Raw genomic sequence first — 25,360 nt, 5'->3', positions numbered from 1 at the left:
ATGAAGGGTCATTAAAGCAGAATTAGGTACAGGTAGTCATAGTGTAAAATTTACAATTGATGTTAATGTCACCCCGATGAATTTAACCTCTTTTTTTATCAACGCAGCAAACCCTAATCCCTCATCTCCTCATAAGAAGAGTTCAAATTCACAGTCTACTTATATAAACCAGTTTTTACAAAACTTGGCTGATACTGTGCCAACCTGTAATTGGGGACATGTGGAAATAAGTGATATAATTAAATCAGTGGCAAAGTTAAGTGGCTCCAGATCAGAAGATATTTATGGCCTCTCAAATTTTGCAATTAAAAAAATAATCGACTTGATATCATTCCCTCTCTGCACACTCATAAACTGGATATTTGACAGTGGTATTTTCCCAGAATGTCTAAAGAAGACAGTAGTAATTCCATTACACAAAAAGGGTGATAAATCCTGCACTAATAATTATTGTCCAATTTTTCTGATACCTAATTTTTCAAAAATAATCGAATATTGTATACAAAAGCAAATTAATATGCATTTGTCAAAAAACAATATACTGACAGTGTCAATATGGTTTTAAGGCACAGTTATCAACAATTAATGCTGTTGAAAATGTAGTTTCTATTGTGCAATCCAAATTATCTGCTGAAGCCACACTAGTGGACTTAAGCAAAGCATTTGATTCTGTAAACCACACAATACTGCTGGAGAAACTATGGTGTTATGGCATTAGGGGTCTGGAACTCTCCCTCATTAAATCATATCTCAGTAACAGAAAGCAAACTGTAAGCTACAACGGTTAATAGTCACAGTTGCTGAATGTCACTAGAGGTGTTCCCCCAAGGATCAGTGCTTGGGTCATTACCATTGATAGTATTTATAAATGACCTGCCCAACAATATGCCATGCAAATCTGTGCTTTACGCAGATGATACAAGTTAAATCAATTCAGGGAAGAACATAAATAAACTGAAGGAGCAAAGTAAAGATTTTCTCGGATTAGCCAATATGTGGTTCGAAGCCAATGAGTTAGCTATTAATTATGAAAAGACGGTAAATATATCCTTCAGCTTATCCAAATGCTGATATTGAGTACACTTCTACCAAACTTCTTGGCATATACTTAGATACGAAATTAACCTGGCAGAGTCTCATGGACAACATATCTCGAAAGCTTTCGCGAGTTACCGATCTACTGAAAAAATTACGCACCTTTGTTTCTGGAAGCCTGGTGATTAATTCCTATTATGCATTCTTTCATTGCCATATTAGCTATGGTATTCTTCTTTGGGGCAATTCTCCATGGTCCAGGAAAATTTTTATTTGGCAGAAGAAAGCCATCAGGAGCATCTCTGGGACTACCAAAAATAACATATCATGTAGGTCATACTTCAAAGAATTACAGATAATGACAGTCCCTTCTCTTTTTATATACAGCTGCCTTTTGTACATAAAAGAAAGCTTTAACAGTTACAATCTTAGGCAGTCCGTTCATAATCATAACACTCGTCAAACATTTAAGATAGACATACCAACAACTCGACTCAAGAAAACACGAGACAGTTATGAATACATGAGAATAAGGCTTTTCAACACATTACCTGTGCAGGCACTTTGTGTCTCTCTTAATACATTTAAAAGTAAGACTAAAAAATGGCTGAAAGACGAAGCTTTTTACAGTGTTAAAGAATTTGAAAACTCTTCAAAAATAGACGTGACTTATGAAATAACTTGCAACTCTGTTTGTACCTCTTCCTAAGCGTTTTTTGTCTCTGTAGTTCCACATTTAACTGTTAAACATGTGGAGAAATCCTTATGTATAAAATGTATTCTTTTATTATGCTCATTCTTTAAAATGCACACTTTAATTATGTGGGATATTTTTATGTATCAAATGTATTCCTTTTTATGTACGTTCTTTTAAAATGTATTCTTTAGCTTTTTGTGATACCTCACAATAGTTATATTTCTTAATATGTAAATTGTACATTACTCATGACACGACATCGATTGCAAGTAAATGCTTAAAGATGGATAAATAAATAAATAGAAGTTACGCCACCCAGTACCTAAGGCTACCACTAGATGGCACACTTGGCACGTCATTCTTAGAGAGCTTGTTTAGAGTTCCTGGATATATAATCAAGAATCTTTATTCACCATAAATCATTTCATAATGATATGGGTTTTGTCAACTTGATGCAAGATAAAGTATACACTATAGTCTCTAGCCATTCTTTTCCAGACTTTTGAAAATGACTGAAATGTATTGGATTTATTGTTGGATTTCTTAGATGCTCTGCATGTATTCATACCCTGGAAAAACAGCAGCTTGTATAGATTCCATGACTGTGAGCATATGTATGAGCTTTTATCTGACAAGGCAACCTGGGCTGAACCTGCATGATTTCCTTTATGTACATTTGTAGGATTTGAAAGTCTGTGCCAGACATTAATGTACGAAAACTGTGACAGAATTTAAAAAAACAAAAAATCCCAAATAGTTGCCTCTGAAAATGAGACAGCTCTGGTGAGTGTAAAACAATACTTAATACTAAGTCGATTCTCTTATTGAATACATAGCTTAGAAGCTTCATTTTATGATGGTCTCCGTTTCCAATCTCCCTTCACACCAAACGTTTTTTGCTTCTGTTTGAATTATATATTTTTTGTCACCATGTTCCAAGAAAATTACTTTGGAGAGCACTACATATGGCATACATAAACCCTTCCTTGATTAAAATAATACAACAGATGTATAAAGATAATATTTGCCAAGTGAAAGTTGGTAATAAACTTTCACAGAAATTTAGAACAAGCAATGACCTTTTACAGAGCTGTCCCATGTCACCATCATTATTTAAAACCTGTATAGATATTAGCCTTAGAACATGGTTTCATAAATTTAATAGTATGGGAATGGAAATAAGAGATGGAGTTTACCTACATCATTTATTGTTTGCTGATGATCAAGTAGTCGTAGCACAAGATGGGGAGGATGCTAACTATATGTGCAATCAACTAGCAGTAGCATACAAAACTTGGGGTTTGAAGATTAATTACCAAAACACAGAATACTTGACTAATAATTCAGATGAGCTATACATTGAAGGAAAGGAAATCAAAAAGATAAACACTTTCTGTTATTTGGGATCCATTTTAGAAATTGAGGGAAAATCTGAGTCAAAAATCAATAAAAGAATTAGTAGCAGATGGAAGCTCGTTGGGGTGCTTAACTCAGTCTCATGGAGCAGGAATGTAATGAGCAGAACTAAAAAATTAATACACAAATCTATATTAGAGAGTGTGGTTCTGTATGGAACGGAGGCCAGGACAATTAACCTAAAACACAATAAAAAATTACAAGATCTAGAGATGGACTTCTGCAGAAGATCAGCAAGACTATCTCGCAAAGAGAAGATAAAGAACACCAAAACAATAAGGAGAACAGAAATAAAAGAAAGAACTTATGATGTAATGGATAGGAAGAAATTACAGTGGTATGGGCATGTAAGTCAAATGCAGAAAGCCAGTATACCAAAATTGGTACTGGAGTGGGAACCGGAGGGGAGAAGAAGAGGAAGATGATGACTTATGACCACCTGGATCCAAAATGTACAGCACACAATGAGGAGAATGGGCACAGGGGAAGAGGACACATAAGATTGAAACACCTGGAGGAATATCTTGAAAATAGACAAATGTAATGTATTGCGAATACATAGAAAGAAGGATCCTTTATTATATGATTATATCATAGTGAAACAAACACTGGTAGAAGTTACTTCTGTTACGGAATGTTTTGAAGTAGAATGATCATATAAAATTAATTGTTGGTAAGGCTGATGCCAGGTTGAGATTCATTGGGAGAGTACTTAGAAAATGTAGTCCATCAACAAAGGAGGTGGCTTACAAAATATCGGTTCGACCTATACTTGAGTATTGCTCATCAGTGTGGGTTCTGTACCAGGTCGGGTTGACAGAGGAGATAGAGAAGATCCAAAGAAGAGCAGCACGTTTTGTCACAGGGTTATTTGGCAAGCGTGATAGCGTTACAGAGATGTTTAGCAAACTAAGTGGCAGACTCTGCAAGAGAGGCGCTCTGCATCGCGGTGTAGTTTGCTGTTCAGGTTTCGAGAGGGTGTGTTTCTGGATGAGGTATCAAATATATTGCTTCCCCCTACTTATACCTCCCCAGATCACGTATGTAAAATTAGAGGGATTCGAGCATACATGGAGGCTTTGCGGCAGTCGTTCTTCCCGCGAACCGTACGTGACTGGAACAGGAAAGGGAGGTAATGACAGTGGCACGTTAAGTGCCCTCCGCCACACACCATTGGGTGGCTTGGGGAGTATAATGTAGATGTAGGTCACAAAGATGTCATCAATAAATCTGAACCAGGTTAGGGGTTTGGTATTTCGGGTCATTAGGAAGGATTCCTCCTGAGGCCCATGAATGGGTTGACACAGGATGGGCAGGTGCCCATTGCTGTACCATGGATTTGTTTGTATGTGGTACCTTCAAAGAAAAAGTGATTGTGGGTGACGATACAATTGCTCATGGCAACCAGGAAGAGGGTTGTCGGCTTGGAGTCAGTCAAGCATTGGGAAATTTAGTGTTCAGTAGTAGCAAGAGCATGAGCATTAGCAATGTTAGCGTTCTATTCTCTATTGACTCTACACAGCTTCTGTTCCTTTACCAAATGGCACCTTGCTTATTACTGCTGATGTCACATCCCTCTACACTAATGCCCCTAATCATCATGATGTAGTAACAAATACATACGCAATATGTTTTGACACGCCAAAAATCACGTTTTTAAAAATCAAGGGATATGATAAATTGCTGATGAAATTTACGTTTATATTATTTGGTTTGCAGATGACAAGGTATCAGTGCAGGATACTACAGAGTTGGTCCTGCGAAACCACATAATGTAAAATCCCGGTAAGGAGCAAAACTTTCTTTAGGCCTCAGTTTATTAAACCAATTATAACATAAAATATTTTCACTTTTTACAGTTTTTCAGTAAAAAAAAACACTGATAGCACAGAGGTGCTGAAACATGTTTGGATAAAAAGATAAAGCAGTGTGTTTGTAAAAATGCGGACTCCATATCCTATAACCTTCTCCCTCTTCACTTAATGTGGTCCCCCTCGATACAACAAACTACTTTCCTCAATGTTGACCTCCATCTCAGAAATGGTTATATCACAGTCTGACAGCTCTATACCAAGAATATCATACAGCCTAGCCACCTGTGACCATTGCATCTGTAGTGAGTGACAAACATCCTCTCTCTGAACATACCAAGGGTCTCACTGAGGCCTTCAAGGACCGAAACTATTCTCCCAAACCTTGTTGAGAAACAGATTGCCCATGCTTTGTCTCTCCAATCACCTACCACCTCCCACATTCCCACCAGCTGACTGCAAGGGAGCTCTCCTCTCGTGAATCAGTCCCAACCAGGCCTGGAGGAACTGAATCAATTTCTTAACCAGGATTTTGACTATTTCTTGTGTGTTGAAATGAGGAATATCCTACTCACCATCCTTCCCACACATCCCACAGTGGCATTCTGCCACCCCCTGAACCTACACAATATCATTGTCAATCCTCAAACCCACCCATATTCCCACACACTTCCTTCAAGGCTCATATCCCTGCAACAGACCCATATGCTAGAACTGTCCAATTTATCCTCCACAACCACCCACTTCAGTCTGGTCACAAGCATCAAATATCCCATCAAAGGCAGGGCTTCCTGGGAAAACAGCTATGGGCATGACAACCAACAAACTGCCTACCTGCATGAATGTACACCAACAACCTAGCCAAGAGACAGCTGGACAACCCAGTTGCTGACCATGCTGCCCAACACAATGTGCTTCACTTCAATAACTGCTTCACAACCTGTACCATCTGTATTCTTCCTACCACACCAGCTCTGCTGAACTGTGTAGGTGAGCATTCTTCCTGCAATATGTCCCACATTCCCGTAACTGCCTGGCCTCAACCTTCACCAATCCCTGTTCCTCTCCTGCCTATCCCCTTCCCTGCTCTCACTCTAGATGACTATAGTTGAAAAGAAGGTGCCTATCAGTCAACCACTGTTACAAATTGTCTGTTGACAAGTATGAAAATACACAAGGAGCTGAGAAGACTTTACTGACATATTGCATCTACTGAAATAACAGGTGCCTTTCTTTGAAGCAGAATACATATTTATAAACAATAGAGTGCAGCAATCAGTTGTCCTTTTTTTCCGGTTTTATAACACAAATCCAGATTTTGGCTAGTGCCTAGCCATTATCAATGCACTATTTTATAAACTCAATGGGTGTTTGTTCCCTGTTGTTCGGGCGTCAGTCACAGAAAAACAGGGAGCTAACAGGCATCGAGTTTAAAAAAACAGTGCATTGATAACACAGGCCAACAATGGAAAAACTTTTTTGCTGAAAATACCTTATACATATGTTTTTTAGGGTGAGAAATCCAAATATGATACACTATTTTTCACATTTTACAGTTAAATTTATGAAATTACGTGATTTTTTAAAGAATTTAACAGCTTTTATATAGTTAAAATAATTTAAAAAGGAGGTTTAATGAATGTAAATGACATTGGTATCACTGATGAAAAACAGTTGCTGGCAAAAAAAGTCTTTTCTATTTTTGTGTCAACAGATGATGTTGTGTTTTCCTGTTTCCTGTACATGTGCTCAGTACAATGTCTAATTGTGGCTGTAAAAACTCTGCTGATAGTTTTTGTTATATTTGTGGTGAATTTGTGATTAAGAAACACCAAAGAAACATTACAGACTTTGTGAAAAAGGTTTATCTATCATAATTTGGATCTAAACTTGGTGATCGAGATAAATCTTGGGTAACGCATAAGGTATGTTATGTGCGTGTTGAAGATCTGAGAAAATGCTCCAAAAAAGATTTGCTGTTCACTTTTACAGTGTTGATGTTACTGGTCATAATTCGAAAAACAAGAAGGTAATAAGCTACCCTAACTTTCCGTCCAGTAGGGCATGGTGTAGATTTGCCAGTTCGTGAACCACCAGATGCTTTAAATTATATTCCAACAGAAGTATTTTGTGATACACAATGCGATTTAGATGAACTATGCGATGGTGAATTCCATTGTAATACAGAAAGTCTAGGGCCCAAATTGTTTACTCTGACCGAGCTTAACGATTTGGTTAGGGATCTGGGCTTAACGAAAGAAAACGTTGGATGACTTATTGGCAGTTGGAACCATGTATAGAAAGAGAGAGCAGCAATTTTCCAAGATTTTTCCAACAAGGTGATTTAGTATACTGCTCAGACATTCCCGGTATGTGATTGAGTTTCGTACTAAATACAAAAAGGAAGACTGGAGGCTGTTTATTGATTCATCCAAAACTAGTTTAAAGGCAGTTTTACAATACAATGGTAACATGTATGCATTTATACCTGTTGGGCATTCTGTACATATGAAAGAAAGCTATGAAAACCTAGAAATAGTGCTAAATAAAATAGGCTATTCTGCTTGTGGTTGTATGATATGTGGCGATCTAAAAGTAACATGCATGCTCCTTGGTCAGCAAGGTTACTTTATCAAATTTCCATGTTTCTTGTGTCAATGGGACAGTAGGGCTTGGGATCAACACTGGTGCAGAAAGAACTGGCCTGTGAGGGAGTCTTTAAAACCTGGTGAGAACATTTTACGCAAAAACCTCATAGATCCAAAAAACATATTCCTACCACCTCTACATATAAAGTTAGGCCTAATGAAACAGTTGGTAAAGGCTTTGCCTAAAGCTATGAAAGAAGCTTCAAAGAAAAAAGAAAAGACAAACCCGTTCCAGGTGACAAGTAAAACCTCTATTAACACATATCATTGTTTTAAGTAGCTTACTGTAAATACAAACTATGCTTATGTTGTAACAAAGCATTTCATTAATTTCCCCATTTACCGTATAGCATTGGATTTTTATACTATATAACAAAAAGCATATTGCTCGAAAACTATGGGTGATACAGAAAAACTACGGCTAGATTTGGATTCAGCTCATAAAAATCTATAAAGATCAGCTATCAAAGTAAAAAAAAAAAAAAAAAAAAAAAAAAAAAAAAAAAAAAAAAAAAAAAATTGCTGGCCTGTGTATTGGCTAGGCACTAGCCAAAATCTGGATTTGCATAATAAAACCTGCAAAAAAGGATGACTGATTGCTGCACTCTATATCATTTATAAATTACATAACGGTCACTGAGTGCACCCACTTTCCTAATGGAAGGTAACCTGATGAGAATATATATTGATTTGTTTTGTATATATATTTTAGAGAAATGCATGATCAAGGGCGGGAAAACACAGAGATAACTTGTATTTCACGGACTGTAGACATGACCTCCGAAAAACAAAAGTGCATTAAGATACGTGTAGCTTCGCCTGCTTTGTTTCTTCATTTGTTGCCCTCTGTGTCGACATACTGCGTTGCTACACTGGCTGAAAAATGGGGCTTGTAATTTGGACACTGACAGGTGCACAGTTGCATTTCACAGATGTTTACTTTCACTTTTCACAACCCCCAATAAACACATTTCATATGGCCAGTGCACTATTGTTTAACTTTCCGTAAGCCTCATTAATAGTTTGCAGGTGAACATCCACATAATGCTACAATAGTTTCCTGTTGAACATCTACAAGCAGTAAAAACCTAGTCACAAAGTTCACGGTTATTGAAGAATAAACAGGTACATAGGGAAACAGATAATGTCATTGTTTTTACACACAGCCTATTGGTGTAACACTTATTTCACTATTAAGTCGATGCATTGTTGTCATTCTAATCAACACAGGTTCCTCATCTGAAACTCAGCCATGGACTGACTGTCCCGTGACCAAAAATCGGGCCCTTGTATTTCATCACAAAACAGGTCCTGAAACTACACATTGTTTGATGTTGTTAACAGAATACATTGAAAAATTCCTTCCTTTTAACAGTTACTTCTACTACATGGTTTAGGCCAAAATATTTGTTTAAACTCTGAAATTAACAAATATAGTACCAGTTACTCAAAGGTGTAATAATCCTAATTAAAACAATAATGAAAAACTCTGGATGGAATTAAATAATGATATGGTAACAATATTTTATTCTTTAATGCATATATCACATTGTTCTTTATTACAACATTTGTCACACAGAGTTTGTACAGTGGGAACAATTATTCCACAACTAAGAAAAAATTCTAAAATCACTTCATACAACATCACAGACAATCTAATTAAAAATAGGAACATCCACTGTAGAGTTAACCATGCAGAGAGCATAATACTCTCTTTTTTAATTTAATCACAGAAAAGAGTCAGTCTGGTATACATAATCTTTATCTGACAAATCACACAGAATGACTAAATACAATAGTAGGCAAAAACACTGACAGTTTCACTGAAAGGTATTATTAGACTCAGTCTTCCCTTTTACACTGATCAAGAAAATTTGGCAGACAGAAGCCAAACACTTAAGTTTCTATTTACATGGTAATATCGTTCTTGTCTCTGTAAAAGTGCTTTACTTTGTGTCAAAATGAAAATGGTGTCTTAACACTAATGTAAAGTGGTATATTTCTTGTAGATACATGATACAATTAAACATGCATACCACAGTTAGTTTGAAATGAATGGTTACCAGTTTTGTTCTGGTTTGTTTCAGGGTGTGCGAACATAAATAATCAAAACTATTATAAATTAGAGCAATTATCAGGGAATTCTTTTTCAGTTTGGCAAACTGTATAATGAAGAAATCAAAGAAAAATAAGATCTGTACATTTGGGAATCAATCGCTAATACAATAGTGCACTTGAAATAAAAATTATGATGCATAAGGCACAAATAGCTCAGACTGCTAGAATACAGTAAATGATAAACACAATAATAAGATATATAAATTAATACAATGCATCAGTATTGTCCTATCCAAGTTTATTATAGAATGGTACATAAAATGTAGACACGATAATGAAGAATCACTAAGACTCAGAAGCAATGATTAGTCTATTGGAAAAAACAGCAGCCTCTTGACTCTTCTATTCTCAGTCTCTAAATGTGTTTTATGACCAGTGGACTGAGAAATTCTTGTGTAATGAGATTCTCATGTCCTTTATGAGTAGATACTGAAAATGAATCAGCAACAGTGACATTAAAAAAACACAAGTTTGAAGAAGATAACTGAGTTATTTTATACATTACTTTAATACAAAATTTGGAAAAAAGAGATACATTTTGCACAATGAAAGACACTCACCATTGTTGCACATTTACTAGTCATGCCCACTAATGCATCACTGATTTTCCAGTAACTAGACAAGAACGCTAAAGAAGCCTTTGCAGCAGTCATGAAATCATGACATAGAAGTTTTGATAAATGTGTAGGGCTGGAGGGAGATATAGAGAAGCAGTACATGTTCATAGTTTTTGTGTGAATGCACACAGCACCTGGGAACAGTGCATGGGGAGAAAGACTGTTGGCACCACGCACAATTAGCCCAAATTTCTTTAAGTTTGCCCCATGATCTATATGTGAGATGCAGGTTGAATGAAGGAACACGAATCTTTACTCACATTGGAATATGGGTACCCACAAACTTGAGAATAAGACTCTCTGTGGAGCACATTGCCTTTCTCATAGTGTCTCCTATTGGGACGTACTGAATACTTCTGTAAATCCCTCCCACCTTCCAGACCAAACAATTCTAGCAGTAAGACGTAATCGTGTTGCAAATCAGAACTGGAGGATCTAGATCTTCACTAGAAGAGGCAAGGCTATTAATAGAAGAGGCCATACCTGCGCAGTTTGAAACAACTGTAATTCCACCAACCTCTCCCTCTGAAATCAGTAAAATAATAAACTAACTGAAAAGTAAAAGCTCTTACGGAATTGATGGCATTTCCAGCAAAGTACTTAAAGCTTGTTCCCCACAGATAAGTAGGATTCTCAGCCACGTATGTAATAGCTCTTTGGAGCAGGGTGTTTTCCCTGATAGACTGAAATATGCCATTGTAAAACCATTGCATAAAAAGGGGGATACGTCGGATGTCAACAACTACCGCCCAATCTCTCTTCTGACAGCTCTATCAAAAATTTTTGAGAAAGTAATATATTCAAGAGTAGCCTCCCATATTTGTAAAAATAAAGTACTAACAAAATGTCAGTTTGGTTTTCAGAAAGGCTTTTCAACAGAAAATGCTATATATGCTTTCACTGATCAAATATTAAATGCTCTGAATAACCGGACATTACCCATTGGTATTTTTTGTGATCTCTCAAAGGCCTTTGATTGTGTAAATCATGGAATTCTTTTAGATAAGCTAAATCATTATGGTTTGAGTGGGGCAGTGCACAAATGGTTTAATTCATACTTAACTGGAAGAATGCAGAAAGTTGAAATAAGTGGTTCGTGTAATGTTAAAACAACAGCTGATTCCTCAAACTGGGGTGCTATCAAGCACGGGGTCCCACAGGGTTCGGTCTTAGGTCCTTTACTGTTCTTGATATACATTAATGACTTACCATTCCACATTGATGAAGATGCAAAGTTAGTTCTTTTTGCTGATGATACAAGTATAGTAATAACATCCAAAAACCAAGGACTAAGTGATGTAATTGTAAATGATGTTTTTCGCAAAATTATTAAGTGGTTCTCAGCAAACGGACTCTTTTTAAATTTTGATAAAACACAGTATATACAGTTCCGTACAGTAAATGGCACAACTCCAGTAATAAATATAGAATTTGAACAGAAGTCTGTAGCTAAGGTAGAATTTTCAAAATTTTTAGGTGTGTCCATTGATGAGAGGTTAAACTGGAAGCAACACATTGATGTTCTGCTGAAACGTCTGAGTTCAGCTACGTATGCTATTAGGGTTATTGCAAATTTTGGTGATAAGAATCTCAGTAAATTAGCTTACTATGCCTACTTTCATTCACTGCTTTCGTATGGCATCATATTCTGGGGTAATTCATCGTTGAGTAGAAAAGTATTCATTGCACAAAAACGTGTAATCAGAATAATTGCTGGAGCCCACCCACGGTCATCCTGCAGACATCTATTTAAGGATCTAGGGATCCTCACAGTAACCTCACAGTATATATATTCCCTTATGAAATTTGTTGATAATAATCCAACCCAATTCAAAAGTAATAGCAGTGTGCATACCTATAACACCAGGAGAAAGGATGATCTTCACTATGCAGGGTTAAATCTGACTTTGGCACAGAAAGGGGTAAATTATGCTGCCACAAAAGTCTTTGGGCACCTACCAAACAGCATCAAAAGCCTGACAGATAGCCAACTAACATTTAAAAATAAAAGAATTTCTAGATGACAACTCCTTCTACTCATTGGCTGAATTTTTAGATATAAATTAAAGGAGGGAAAAAAACTAACTTAATCATTAGTGTCATGCAATATTTTGTGTAATGTAATTTCTTGTACAGACATCTTTTATTAACCTGACATGTTCCACATCATTACGAAGTGTCGTATTCATGATCTATGGAACAAGTATTAATCTAATCTAATCTAAACCAGGTTCGACAGGATGTGAGACGAACCACTGCACAAGCTGCAGGTAAGTTGCCCGCCAACATGTACAATTAAGTGTATCTTTCATGAAAGCCTGCAGTTTGTCAGTTTTATTCATGTTTACCTGTACACAGAGTAATTACGTGTAAAATTAAATTATGTTTATTTATGTTGAGGGTGAACTGACAATCTTTTAACCAGGCACCGGTTGTCTTCAATTCTTCCTAGATTTCCTAACAGTATTCTAAGAAAGTGAGTTCCTGTATACAGCTGTATTATCTGCAAACAGCACATTCCACAATGTGAGCAACAATGGTGCTACTAAACATCGTAGGAGTACAAAGGCTATTATATTCACTTCTGATGAAGTCTTCCCACTAAGAAAAATTTTCGTGGTTCCATTAGTTAGGAAGTCTTCAATCCAATCACATGCCTGTTCTGATGTTCCACATGCACATACCATGTACCGTATTTACTCGAATCTAAGCCGCACCTGAAAAAAGCAACTCGAAAACAAGGAAAAAATTTTTCCCAGATCTAAGCCGCACCTGAAATTTGAGACTCTAAATTCAAGGGCAGGGAAAAGTTTATGGTCGCACCTCCAAATCGAAACAAAGTTGGTCCCTTCTAATATGAGACACAAATTAGGTCGAATGAATGACGACACAGCTACAGTGGTTTGGTTCCAGTCGTAAGCTTAGCAGTTAAGCTTTACCAGGTAGCCATTGCTATGCTTCAGGAGCTCCATCCATATTTATACGGGTACACTTCCTTTTTCACGTGCTTCGTTTCATTTGAATTCATTGCTTATTTTTCTTTGATCTGATAAGTGCCGTTCTCTTTCTTACAGGTGTTTACGTCACTCTAAGCAGAAAATGCCTTATTGTACTGTGTCATCCATTGTTTGTCACATTTTGATGATAAGTGTTTACAAGCATGGCTTGCTTTAGTGCGCGCTGCTGCCGATTACAATTAAACAGAGAGAGAGAGAGAGAGAGAGAGAGAGAGAGAGAGAGAGAGAGAGAGAGAGAGAGAGGAATCGTCTCATTAGCGAAACAATGGCAAGAGACTGCTATTTGTTGTTACTTACACTGCTGCTTTCTTTGATAATGATCAACAAGAACGAAATAATAGACTGCATATGATAGATTATGTTTTGAATGAGAGTTTAGCGAAAATTTTTCTCAATTTGAAAATCTTGGCACACGCCTCTTTAGTACATTACATTCAGCACAGAAATTAGAGTCATCTTAGATTTAAAAATCTAGTCAATTGCCGTGCTTCATTTCTGACTATCACTATTAGGCATAAGAATAATATGAATATAAACATGACATGATAAGTATATTCTTCTGCATTTGCTGTTGTCTCACTCTAGTTTCGTAGTTTATTAGGCAGACAGGATTTAAATGAGATAACAGCAAAAATGAAACAATACATGGCAAAATGTTTATATTGGTATTATTCCTATGGTGAAGAGAATACCGCACAGGATTCACAATTCATAACGGTTCCTGTTAGCAACCATCTCTTCTCACAGGTAGGAAAAAATTCAGAACGTAGAGTTGGCCATATTGACAAACGTCCCAAACAGTCTTTCCAGTGGATTTTTGTAGTACATTGAAATGCTGCTACATTCGAAGATGAACAATGCAAAATTTGTATTTACTTCGTTGGCTAATGTATGAAAATGCAGTGGTCGAAACTTGGCACAGAGAAAAAAGCTCGTCTTCCACCTTTTTTTTTTTTTTTTTTTTTTTTTTTTTTTTTTTTTTTTTTTTACTGATGCGGAGGTTTTGGCACCAGTATTTATCTTTGTGCCTGAAATGCATGCCTGTGTAGCGCTACATATATTCGATGGCAGAAGTTAGTTGTGGCGGCACCTACCAACATTTTCCAGAACTTCCGCTTGCTTTGCACTCGATTCTAAGCTGCAGGTGGTTTTTTGGAATACAAAAACTGGGAAAAAGTGTGGCTTATATTCAAGTAAATACGGTATACGAAGTGATGATAGAAAAAAAATACCAAAGGCTTCCTGGACATAACGATACACAGCATCATCCTTAGTATGTTGTGAACAAACAAAGAATAATGAATTACTATCAATCACTTGTTGTGGATCCCTGGAAGACCCTACAAGGATTTATTCAATGAAGACTGGAATGACTTACACCTGTACCCAATAGCATGGCACACTCCACTGATGCAGAGACCAACAGTAGACTGAAGCTAAAGCAGTGGTCGGTTCTTTCACAATACACAATGTAACGTGCATCACCATAAGGTCCTGTGGCTGTACATATATCTTCATCTACATCTACACTCTGCAAAACCACTGTGAGTCGTTTGACAGAGCATATGTCCCATTGTACCAGTTACTGCGGTTTCTTCCTGTTCTATTTGCATTTGGAGCACAGGAAAAATGATTGAATGCCTTCGGGCATGCAGTAACTACTCTAATTTTATCCTCACGATCACTGGGTGTGCGATACATAGGGGGTTGTAGTATATTCCTAGAGTAATCATTTATAGACAGTTCTTGAAACCTTGTTAATAGATTTTCTTGAGATAGTTTATGTCTGTCTTCAATAGCCTTCCAGTTCAGTTTCTTCAGTATCTATATGACACTCTCCCACTGCATCACATTACTTGAGCTAGTTTTCAACTTTGTTGTCACTTCTTTCTATTTTTGTCTATTATTGCATCTATGCAGCAATTAAAAAGGAACTGTGTTTTGGTCTTTTCAGTAAAGTCATTTTGATGACAGTTCAGTAGTCGAGACTTTTTATTATCTTTTGTTGCGGTGAGATCATAATCAGTGAGCATATGGACAGATGACTTCATTCTATCAACTGATTTTATTTAGTAACAAACATTTTTAGTTTTTCATGTCAACTCAGTGGTCTTGTTATGGAAGTTAATGAATATTTCTCGTGTAGCTATCATTAAGCTTATTTTAACTTTGTTCAGCTTTTGAACTGCCAGCAAGGATCTGTTTTTGTTTGAATCTCCTATGCAGCTGTCTCTGTTTTCAAAAAAATTATTACATAATAATGTTACTAAACTACGGAGGGGCCTTTCCACTTCCGGTATCTTCCACAGCATACACTATCTAAGAGAAAGCCTACAATATGTCTAAATTTGTGTTAGATGTTCTTCACTCCCCTTCACAGCTATGCCACAGTCTGTGCTATCCAAGTACCTGTTTCTTGGATATATTTTATCCCTGACCTATTAGTTGTATGCGGCAGAGGTTTAAGGAGGGGAGGAGGAATTCTCCATCTTATCACACAGATCAAGAAAGCTGAAATTGAGATAACCAAATAATCAATGGAGTCTCTTGTTTATGCCTGGCACCTAGCTACAAACTAGAAAACTGCAGTGGGTCCTGAAGATGGTGCTACAAATGTTGAGCTCTGCTTCCACCTCAGAGTAGCACCTAGAATATTGTAGTGGCCTTTTCATTTTTGATTGAGGCATTTCCCAGACAGTGAGAGAGAAATTATGTAAGTAGTTGATACAACTAGTACAGAAGAGATATTACTCAAAACACCATATCACAATAATCTGTACTGCATCACAAAGGTCCCAGTCTCATGACAAGTGTGCACTTTCATATGCACTTCTCACTCAATTTAGTTTCGAACAGGAAAAACTGCTTGAATTGGAAATAAAGATTGGAGTTCACCATTTGTGTGCTGCTGCTAGCCAAACCTTCCACACCAAAATACTGCTTTAGTTACAAGCAGAATATAAATGAGTGACAAAAATTACCATTCAATGTACTCACCTTATTAGTTGAATCATATGAAAAAGGCCATTTCTCATCATTGATAATAACTGTGTCAACTGGACCTGGCACTCCCATAATGAGCACACCACCGAGAATCATCGGTGTGTCGTAACCATAGTGTACTACATTACTGCTCAGCACTGACGTATCCAGAGTAAAATTCAGTAAAGTGTACTGCCCACTTTCATATGTATCTGCAAACATGTGCACATTATTCTCAGCATTTTGCTTGTAACAGATGTAACAGAAGCAGTTCAAGAGCTACCTTAACACAAATTTCCTAGAATATTGCAAAGACCGTTGAATGTAAATAAACAAGACTTCAGACAGAAGGCAAAAACTTTAGTAAGTGCTTTTGGTACTCTGTGTTCCCCATCACTTATATTTCAGAAGGCACATCTCATTGATTAAATTAAAAGATTTTCAAACTCACCTCTTAATCCTTGCAAACAATACCCATTTTCAACTTGTTGCTGTGTTGAATATTTTTTGGACCAAAACTTGAAAAATATTTTTTCTTCAAAAGGAAACTGTGAGATTGTTACACAGTGTTAATAACTAGTTTCCCTGCTCCAGGAACTAGAAACAGGTTTCACTTCCCATTCTGTAAATTCTATAAGCTCTTTTACTCCTTCCTTCTCTTTATCTTTCTGTATTTAAATAGGTCTCTAATGTCCCAACTGACTTTAATTTTCATTTTTTTACTTAAATAAAATAAATATATACTTTCCGTACTAGTGGAAAGATCAATGGAATATAATGCAAAACTCAATTTCGATTCCCTTAAAGAAGAATGTATATTTGAAAGCCGCTGCGTAGAGTTAGGGCAAAATATTGTAATTTTATCTGTGTACAGAATTCCGGGCACAGAAATAATGAAACATTTTTTCTCAAAATTCCAGTGTCTATTGCCAAAACTTCAAAAAGAAACCAGGAAAAGTGTCATAATAACTGCTGATTTCAACATATATCTAGCCAGTGAAGCCAATAACTCAACAAAATTCATTGATATGATTCAAACATCGGGTTTCAGGACAAATTTCACCGATTTCACTTGAGTAAATGAAGTGTCTGCAACATGTATAAATAATATTATAACCAATTACACTTATAATGAGGCAAATAAGTTTTGTTTAGATTTAGGACTTACTGATCATTGCGCTCTGCATATGAAGTTACCAAAAACAATAGATCCTTGCTCAAAAAAACCTACACCAAATGCCGGTTAAGCAAAGAAAATATAAACTTATTTAACAATAGATTAAATAAGGTGGAGTGCTTTACAGATCATAATATTTCATGCTCTGAAAATTTTGCTACTTTCTTGGAAAAATTCCTGCTTGTTTTTAATGAAACTTTCCCCATTACTGTGTCATAAAAAAGTAGGAAATAAAGTAAAGTGGATTGCTGAAGGAATAAAAAACTTGAGTGCAAGAAAAAGACTGCTACATAGGGAACTAAAACAATAAAAGTCTTGATTTTGTTACCTATGTAAAAGATTACAAAAATATTTTTAAAAAGTTGTAAAGGCAGCCAAAGAACTGTCAAATAATAGATTTATACTGGATAGTGAAAACAAATCAAAGGCATTATGGTCAGTTATCAGAGCTGAAACAGGTGCCACAGGTAGAGGCCATAATATTTCTGAAATCAAAATAGAGGATAATACTATTGAAAATCCTGTTCAAATTTCTGAATTTGTTTAATGAATTCTTTATAAATGTAAACAGATCTAATGTCAATGTAGCAGAGTATCCACACACAGTAAATTTCTTCAACAGTGAGCAACTTGACGGTGAATTTTTCATTACCTTTACAAAAACTACGGTAAAAGATATAACAAATGTGATACTGTCACTAAAAAGTAAATCATCAATAGGATGGGATGGAATACCAACAAAAAGTGTTAAAAACAGTCTCTAAAATAATTGTGCAGCCACTAACTACAATAGTTAACCAGTCCCTTCAAGAAGATTATTTTCCAGGAACACTGAAGTACGCAGTAGCTAAGCCACTATTCAAAAAAGGCACAAAAGAACACATGGTAAACTATCGGCCAGTCTCTCTTCTTCCATCACTCTCAAAAATATTTGTGAAGATAGTCACCATAAAAATTCAAAACTTCATAGAAAAATTTAAAATAATATAAAAAAAACAGTATGGATTTCAAAAAGGCAAAACCACAATATCTGCTATAAATAATTTTCTTGATAAAATTAGCTTGTCTCTAGACAACTTACTGCATGCCACAGGAATTTTTTGTGACCTATCAAAGACCTTTGATAGTGTGAATCACTCCTTGCTACTCTATAAACTAAAAAAGTATGGAATTAGGGACATGGTATTACAATGGTTTAAATCCTATCGAACCAACCAAAGACAAAGAGTGGTTATAACATCAGAGAGAGGAACTTTTACTTCAAAATGGAAAACCATTTCACAAGAAGTACCCCAAGTTTCTGTCTTAGGTCCCATTCTGCTTTTGTTTTACATAAATGATCTGCCATTTAATATTGAGTGTCACTCGGTTTTATTTGCAGATGACACATCTTTAATCATTGAAAGTAACATTACAGATCAAATTCCACAAACTGTATTAAATACTTTAGAAAACTTAGATACCTGGTTTGATTTAAATGGATTAAAATTAAACATGGAAAAGATCCAGTTAATGAAATTTAAAACAAAACAAGCAAAATTAAGTGATATTCAGGTCAGTCACAGAAACCAGGATTTGCAGGAAGCTAGCTGTGTGAAATTCCTAGGAATGCAACTAGATAAATACCTATCATGGGGGTCACACGTATGGTACCTTGCAAATAAATTAAATAGCCTAGCTTAGGCAATGAGAATATTGTACAATGCTACCAGTATGGGCATAAGCAAAGTAGTATATCACTGCTACTTTGAGTCAGTAATAAGGTATGGAATTGTGTTTTGTGGTACCTCAAACCATGAGTGTCAAATACTAAACCTTCAGAAAACCATCATTAGAAATATACACAATGTAGGGCGAAGAAAATCATGTCACCCACTCCTAAAAAATCTGAGTAGACTAAGTGTTCCCTCACTGTACATGTTGTTGTTGTCTTCAGTCCTGAGACTGGTTTGATGCAGCTCTCCACGCTACTCTATCCTGTGCAAGCTGCTTCATCTCCCAGTACCTACTGCAACCTACATCCATCTGAATCTGCTTAGTGTATTCATCTCTTGGTCTCCCTCTATGATTTTTTCCCTCCACGCTGCCCTCCAATGCTAAATTTGTGATCCCTTGATGCCTCAAAACATGTCCTACCAACCGATCCCTTCTTCTAGTCAAGTTGTGCCACAAACTTCTCTTCTCCCCAATCCTATTCAATACCTCCTCATTAGTTACGTGATCTACCCATCTAATCTTCAGCATTCTTCTGTAGCACCACATTTCGAAAGCTTCTATTCTCTTCTTGTCGAAACTAGTTATTGTCCATGTTTCACTTCCATCCATGGCTACACTCCAAACAAATACTTTCAGAAACGACTTCCTGATACATAAATCTATATTCGATGTTAACAAATTTCTCTTCTTCAGAAACGCTTTCCTTGCCATTGCCAGTCTACATTTTATATCCTCTCTACTTCGGCCATCATCAGTTATTTTACTTCCTAAATAGCAAAACTCCTTACTACTTTAAGAGTCTCATTTCCTAATCTAATTCCCTCAGCATCACCCGATTTAATTTGACTACATTCCATTATCCTCGTTTTGCTTTTGTTGATGTTCATCTTATATCCTCTTTTCAAGACACTGTCCATTCCACTCAACTGCTCTTCCAAGTCCTTTGCCGTCTCTGACAGAATTACAATGTCATCGGTGAACCTCAAAGTTTTTATTTCTTCTCCATGGACTTTAATACCTACTCCAAATTTTTCTTTTGTTTCCTTTACTGCCTGCTCAATATACAGATTGAATAACATCGGGGAGAGGCTACAACCCTGTCTCACTCCTTTCCCAACCACTGCTTCCCTTTCATGTCCCTCAACTCTTGTAACTGCCATCTGGTTTCTGTACAAATTGTAAATAGCCTTTCGCTCCCAGTATTTTACCCCTGCCACCCTCAGAATTTGAAAGAGAGTATTCCAGTCAACATTGTCAAAAGCTTTCTCTAAGTCTACAAATGCTAGAAACGTAGGTTTGCCTTTTCTTAATCTTTCTTCTAAGATAAGTCTTAAGGTCAGTATTGCCTCACGTGTTCCAACATTTCTACGGAATCCAAACTGATCCCCCCCGAGGTCCGCATCTACCAGTTTTTCCATTCGTCTGTAAAGAATTCGCGTTAGTATTTTGCAGCTGTGACTTATTAAACTGGTAGTTCGGTAATTTTCACATCTGTCAGCACCTGCTTTCTTTGGGATTGGAATTATTATATTCTTCTTGAAGTCCGAGGGTATTTCACCTGTCTCATACATCTTGCTCACCAGCTGGTAGAGTTTTGTCATGACTGGCTCTCCCAAGGCCGTCAGTAGTTCTAATGGAATATTGTCTACTCCGGGTACCTTGTTTCGACTCAGGTCTTTCAGTGCTCTGTCAAACTCTTCACACAGTATCTTACCTCCCATTTCGTCTTCACCTACATCCTCTTCCATTTCCATAATATTGTCCTCAAGTACATCGCCCTTGTATAAAACTTCTATATACTCCTTCCACCTTTCTGCCTTCCCTTCTTTGCTTAGAACTGGGTTGCCATCTGAGCTCTTGACATTAATACACGTGGTTCTCTTCTCTCCAAAGGTCTCTTTAATTTTCCTGTAGGCAGTATCTATCTTACCCCTAGTGAGATAAGCTTCTACATCCTTACATTTGTCCTCTAGCCATCCCTGCTTAGCCATTTTGCACTTCCTGTCGATCTCATTTTTGAGACGTTTGTATTCCTTTTTGCCTGCTTCATTTACTGCATTTTTGTATTTTCTACTTTCATCAATTAAATTCAATATTTCTTCTGTTACCCAAGGATTTCTACCAGCCCTCGTCTTTTTACCCACTTTATCCTCTGCTGCCTTCACTACTTCATCCCTCAGAGCTACCCATTCTTCTTCTACTGTGTTTCTTTCCCCCATTGCTGTCAATTGCTCCCTTATGCTCTCCTTGAAACTCTGTACAACCTCTGGTTCTTTCAGCTTATCCATATCCCATGTCCTCAAATTCCCACCTTTTTGCAGTTTCTTCAGTTTTAACCTACAGGTCGTAACCAATAGATTGTGGTCAGAGTCCACATCTGCCCCTGGAAATGTCCTACAATTTAAAACCTGATTCCTAAATCTCTGTCTTACCATTATATAATCTATCTGATACCTTTTAGTATCTCCAGGCTTCTTCAATGTATACAGACTTCTTTTATGATTCTTGAACCAAGTGTTAGCCATGATTAAGTTATGCTCTGTGCAAAATTCTACCAGATGACTTCCTCTCTCATTTCTTAGCCCCAATCCATAATAACCTACTATGTTTCCTTCTCTCCCTTTTCCTTCTGACGAATTCCAGTCACCCATGACTATTATATTTTCGTCTCCCTTCACTACCTGAATAATTTCTTTTATCTCATCATACATTTCCTCAATTTCTTCATCATCTGCAGAGCTAGTTGGCATATAAACTTGTACTACTGTAGTAGGCATGGGCTTTGTGTCTATCTTGGCCACAATAATGCGTTCACTATGCTGTTTGTAGTAGCTTACCCACACTCCTATTTTTTATTCATTATTAAATGTACTCCTGCATTACCCCTATTTGATTTTGTATTTATAACCCTGTATTCACCCGACCAAAAGTCTTGTTCCTCCTGCCACCGAACTTCACTATTTCCCACTATATCTAACTTTAACCTATCCATTTCCCTTTTTAAATTTTCTAACCTACCTGCCCGATTAAGGGATCTGACATTCCACACTCCAATCCATAGAACGCCCAAGAGGACGCCATCAACATTTAATCATACAGTAAAGCTGCATGTCCTCGGGAAAAATTGCATCTGTAGTTTCCCCTTGCTTTCAGCCGTTCGCAGTACCAGCACAGCAATGCCGTTTTGGTTAATGTTGCAAGGCCAGATCAGTCAATCATCCAGACTGTTGCCCCTGCAACTACTGAAAAGGCTGCTGCCCCTCTTCAGGAACCACATGTTTGTCTGGCCTCTCAACAGATACCCCTCCGTTGTGGTTGTACCTACGGTACGGCCATCTGTATCGCTGAGGCACGCAAGCCTCCCCACCAACGGCAAGGTCCATGGTTCATGGGGGGCTCACTGTACATATATGAGCTGATTATCTTTGTACACAGTAACCCTGATTTATTTGTAGCAAATCATTTGCAGCACGATTACAACACCAGAAATCAAAATAATTTTATGCTGCCCACCCAACGTTTAAAACTTTATGCTCAAGATCCATATTATATGAGTATGAAAATTTATAACAAAGTGAAAGGAAGAGAATTACTCAGCATAAATTTAAAAACACTGAAAAACTCCTTATATGAGAAATTAGTGCAGAAATGTTGCTATTCAGTAGAACAATTCATAAATGACAACCTGAAAATTGGATCAGGAGAGAGCATGTACTTAGAACCGTTCATCTTAAAAGTTTGTTACATTTGAAGAAAAATTATTAATTGCTTAATTAAGTAATTATTCAGTACTGTACATTATATTACTGGTATTATATGGAAAATTGTAAACCAGTTTTTGTGTTTTGACGAGTCTCCTGACTTTTAAGTCAATGGCTTGAAATTGTATGTTATGAGACAACAAACTTCTACTTCTACTACTACTATATCTTCAAAACCATCCGGACACCTATTGTGGGCATTAATGTGGGGTGTGCCCTCCATTCGCCTTTAGGACAGTTTGATTTCCGCTGAGGACACTTTCAGTGAGGTGTTTGAATGCCTTTGGAGGAGTGCTGGCACGTTCTTCCTTGAGGGTTGAAACCAGAGACAGTAGTGATTACTGCTGCTGGGGTCTGGAGCAAAGTCAATATTCTAACTTATCCCAAAGATGTTCCAATGGGTTCAGGTCAGGATTCTATGTAGGCCAGTCCATTTCAGAATGTTGTCCACAAACCATTGTTTCATGGGTGCTGTATTGTGAGAGAGTGCATTGTCATGCTCACACAAAAAAACCATCATCTCAGAGCAGTTTCTCTACTGCACACAGTACGCAATACTGTGAACTGTGTTCATATTCCTTCTGCATTTAGCATTTTCTTAAATGTAATAGGGGACCACAACCTAACAATAAAATGCACACATTACTGCACCACCACCTACTCCATACTTTACTACTGGCGCAATACTTGATGACAACTAACGTTACACAGGAATTCACAAAACACCAAAGCTTTCATTGGACTGCAACACGGTACAGCACTGGTCATTCCTGTAAATCCCTTGTTTCCAGTCATCCCCTGTCAAGTGCCATCACTCTTTACATCTACAGGAATGTGTGGAGCCACTTGGCCATTGTATCCCATTCTTTCTAATTCCGTGTGCATGGACTGCTGGTAGCATTCCCAAACTCGTACATGATTTCTTTCACTGATATCCTGTGCTGTTTTACGACTAACCTCTGCAATGCTCGAAAGTCTCCATCCATCTGTGCATGTGGCCTGCCTGGTCTCTGTTGAACCTGGTTGCTCCTTCGCATCTCAAACTTCAAAATCACATCACCGACAGATGGCTGGTCAGGTTCAGAAGGGTTGAAATGTCCCAATGACTACTCCACATTTTAAGTCACCAGCTCACCTGAATGACCCACTCTGCTGTTAGTGATTCTCTACCTACAACGCCATACTCCTCACTTTCTTTTACATTGGTGGGTCAACTTCTTGGGCCATCTAGTGGTCAATTATGCATTACATAGGGGTATCCAGGTACTTTTCATCAGATAATGCAAGGACTGAATTTATATACGATTTAAAAATCAAATAATTTTAAGAAAGATTTAAACTTACTCATAGAGTCTCCATCATCCCAGTACAAAGAGCCCTCGGCACGACCATCTTCATCAGCTGCTACAATGAGCTCAAAGTCATTTTTGCGACTGCACATGTAAAATAATAAGATGTACATGTTTTATGAGTATACAAGTTTGTTAATACATGAAACTACTTATAAAGCGTCCAAGTGATGATAAATTATTTCAGTGCCTAGAATCTCACAGAACAAGATAATGTACAGCTCAGGTGAATGGAATGTCTGCCTAGTAACATGTGTGAGAAAAAACTGATTGAAGGTATTCGATGTAAAGGCTGTAACCACTGGTTTCACGAGAAGTGCGCTAAATTAAGCTTAAAATTTGTAAACGAGTACTACATATGGACTTGTTTCACATGTGCTAGTGATGCTGGTGAAAACAAATTTAGAAACACCATCAAGGAAAAAGACGAAAAAATCAGATTACTTCAAAGTGATTTTCTTACTCTAAACAACAAATATGCTACTGTGTAGAATAAGTGTATATGTGGTACAGAGGTACATCTTCAATACAAAGAACCAGGTGTAAACCTTCTCGGTAAGAGAAGATGATTTCTCGATTAAGGAAGATTATGGACGTAAAGAAACGTCGAAAGAAGTCTTCTCAGCGTCATGTGAAAACGATTTTACAAAGAAGATACAACAGAAGAAGAAGGCAAAAATATTCGGTGACAGCCACGGCCCGCAATATACGGGAACTTTTGACAAATAGTATAAATAACAATGTTCAAATCTCAGGCGTTGTAAAGTGCCAGTTTTGACAAAGTGGTTAAAAGTGTTAACAAAGATTGCTCAGAACTCACAAAAAAAAGACAGTGTGGTGATAATAGGAGGTGCAAACAATGTTTACAGAAATGAAGCCACAGCCTTTGTTAAGAAGATGATCACCAGTGCTGCGGTTCCTGCATTTCACAAACGTAATTGTAACAACACTGCCACAAAGGTATGATCTTCCGGACCGGTCGTATGTTAACAAAGAAATTTGATGAATGAATTATA

At 37.1% G+C, this 25,360-nt stretch overlaps 1 protein-coding gene across 1 annotated transcript in view; it reads right to left on the bottom strand.

The window, feature by feature from the left end:
• Nucleotides 1-9,106: 9,106 nt before the first annotated feature.
• The window catches only part of LOC126355930 (lysosomal alpha-glucosidase-like), a 130,575-nt gene continuing 114,321 nt past the window's right edge, over nt 9,107-25,360 (bottom strand). The window contains exons 16-18 of the mRNA XM_050006499.1: nt 24,340-24,428; nt 16,357-16,553; nt 9,107-10,154 (exon numbers count right to left, since the gene is read on the bottom strand). Of these exons, the coding sequence (XP_049862456.1) occupies nt 10,092-10,154; nt 16,357-16,553; nt 24,340-24,428 (349 nt within the window). The 3' untranslated portion in view covers nt 9,107-10,091. The remainder of the gene's footprint in view (nt 10,155-16,356; nt 16,554-24,339; nt 24,429-25,360) is intronic.

The sequence above is a fragment of the Schistocerca gregaria genome, chromosome 3 (genome assembly GCF_023897955.1).
Source record: "Schistocerca gregaria isolate iqSchGreg1 chromosome 3, iqSchGreg1.2, whole genome shotgun sequence".
In the NCBI taxonomy this organism is placed as follows: domain Eukaryota; kingdom Metazoa; phylum Arthropoda; class Insecta; order Orthoptera; family Acrididae; genus Schistocerca; species Schistocerca gregaria.
Note: the sequence above shows the minus strand (reverse complement) of the source record. Positions and strands in the feature narration are given on the sequence as shown.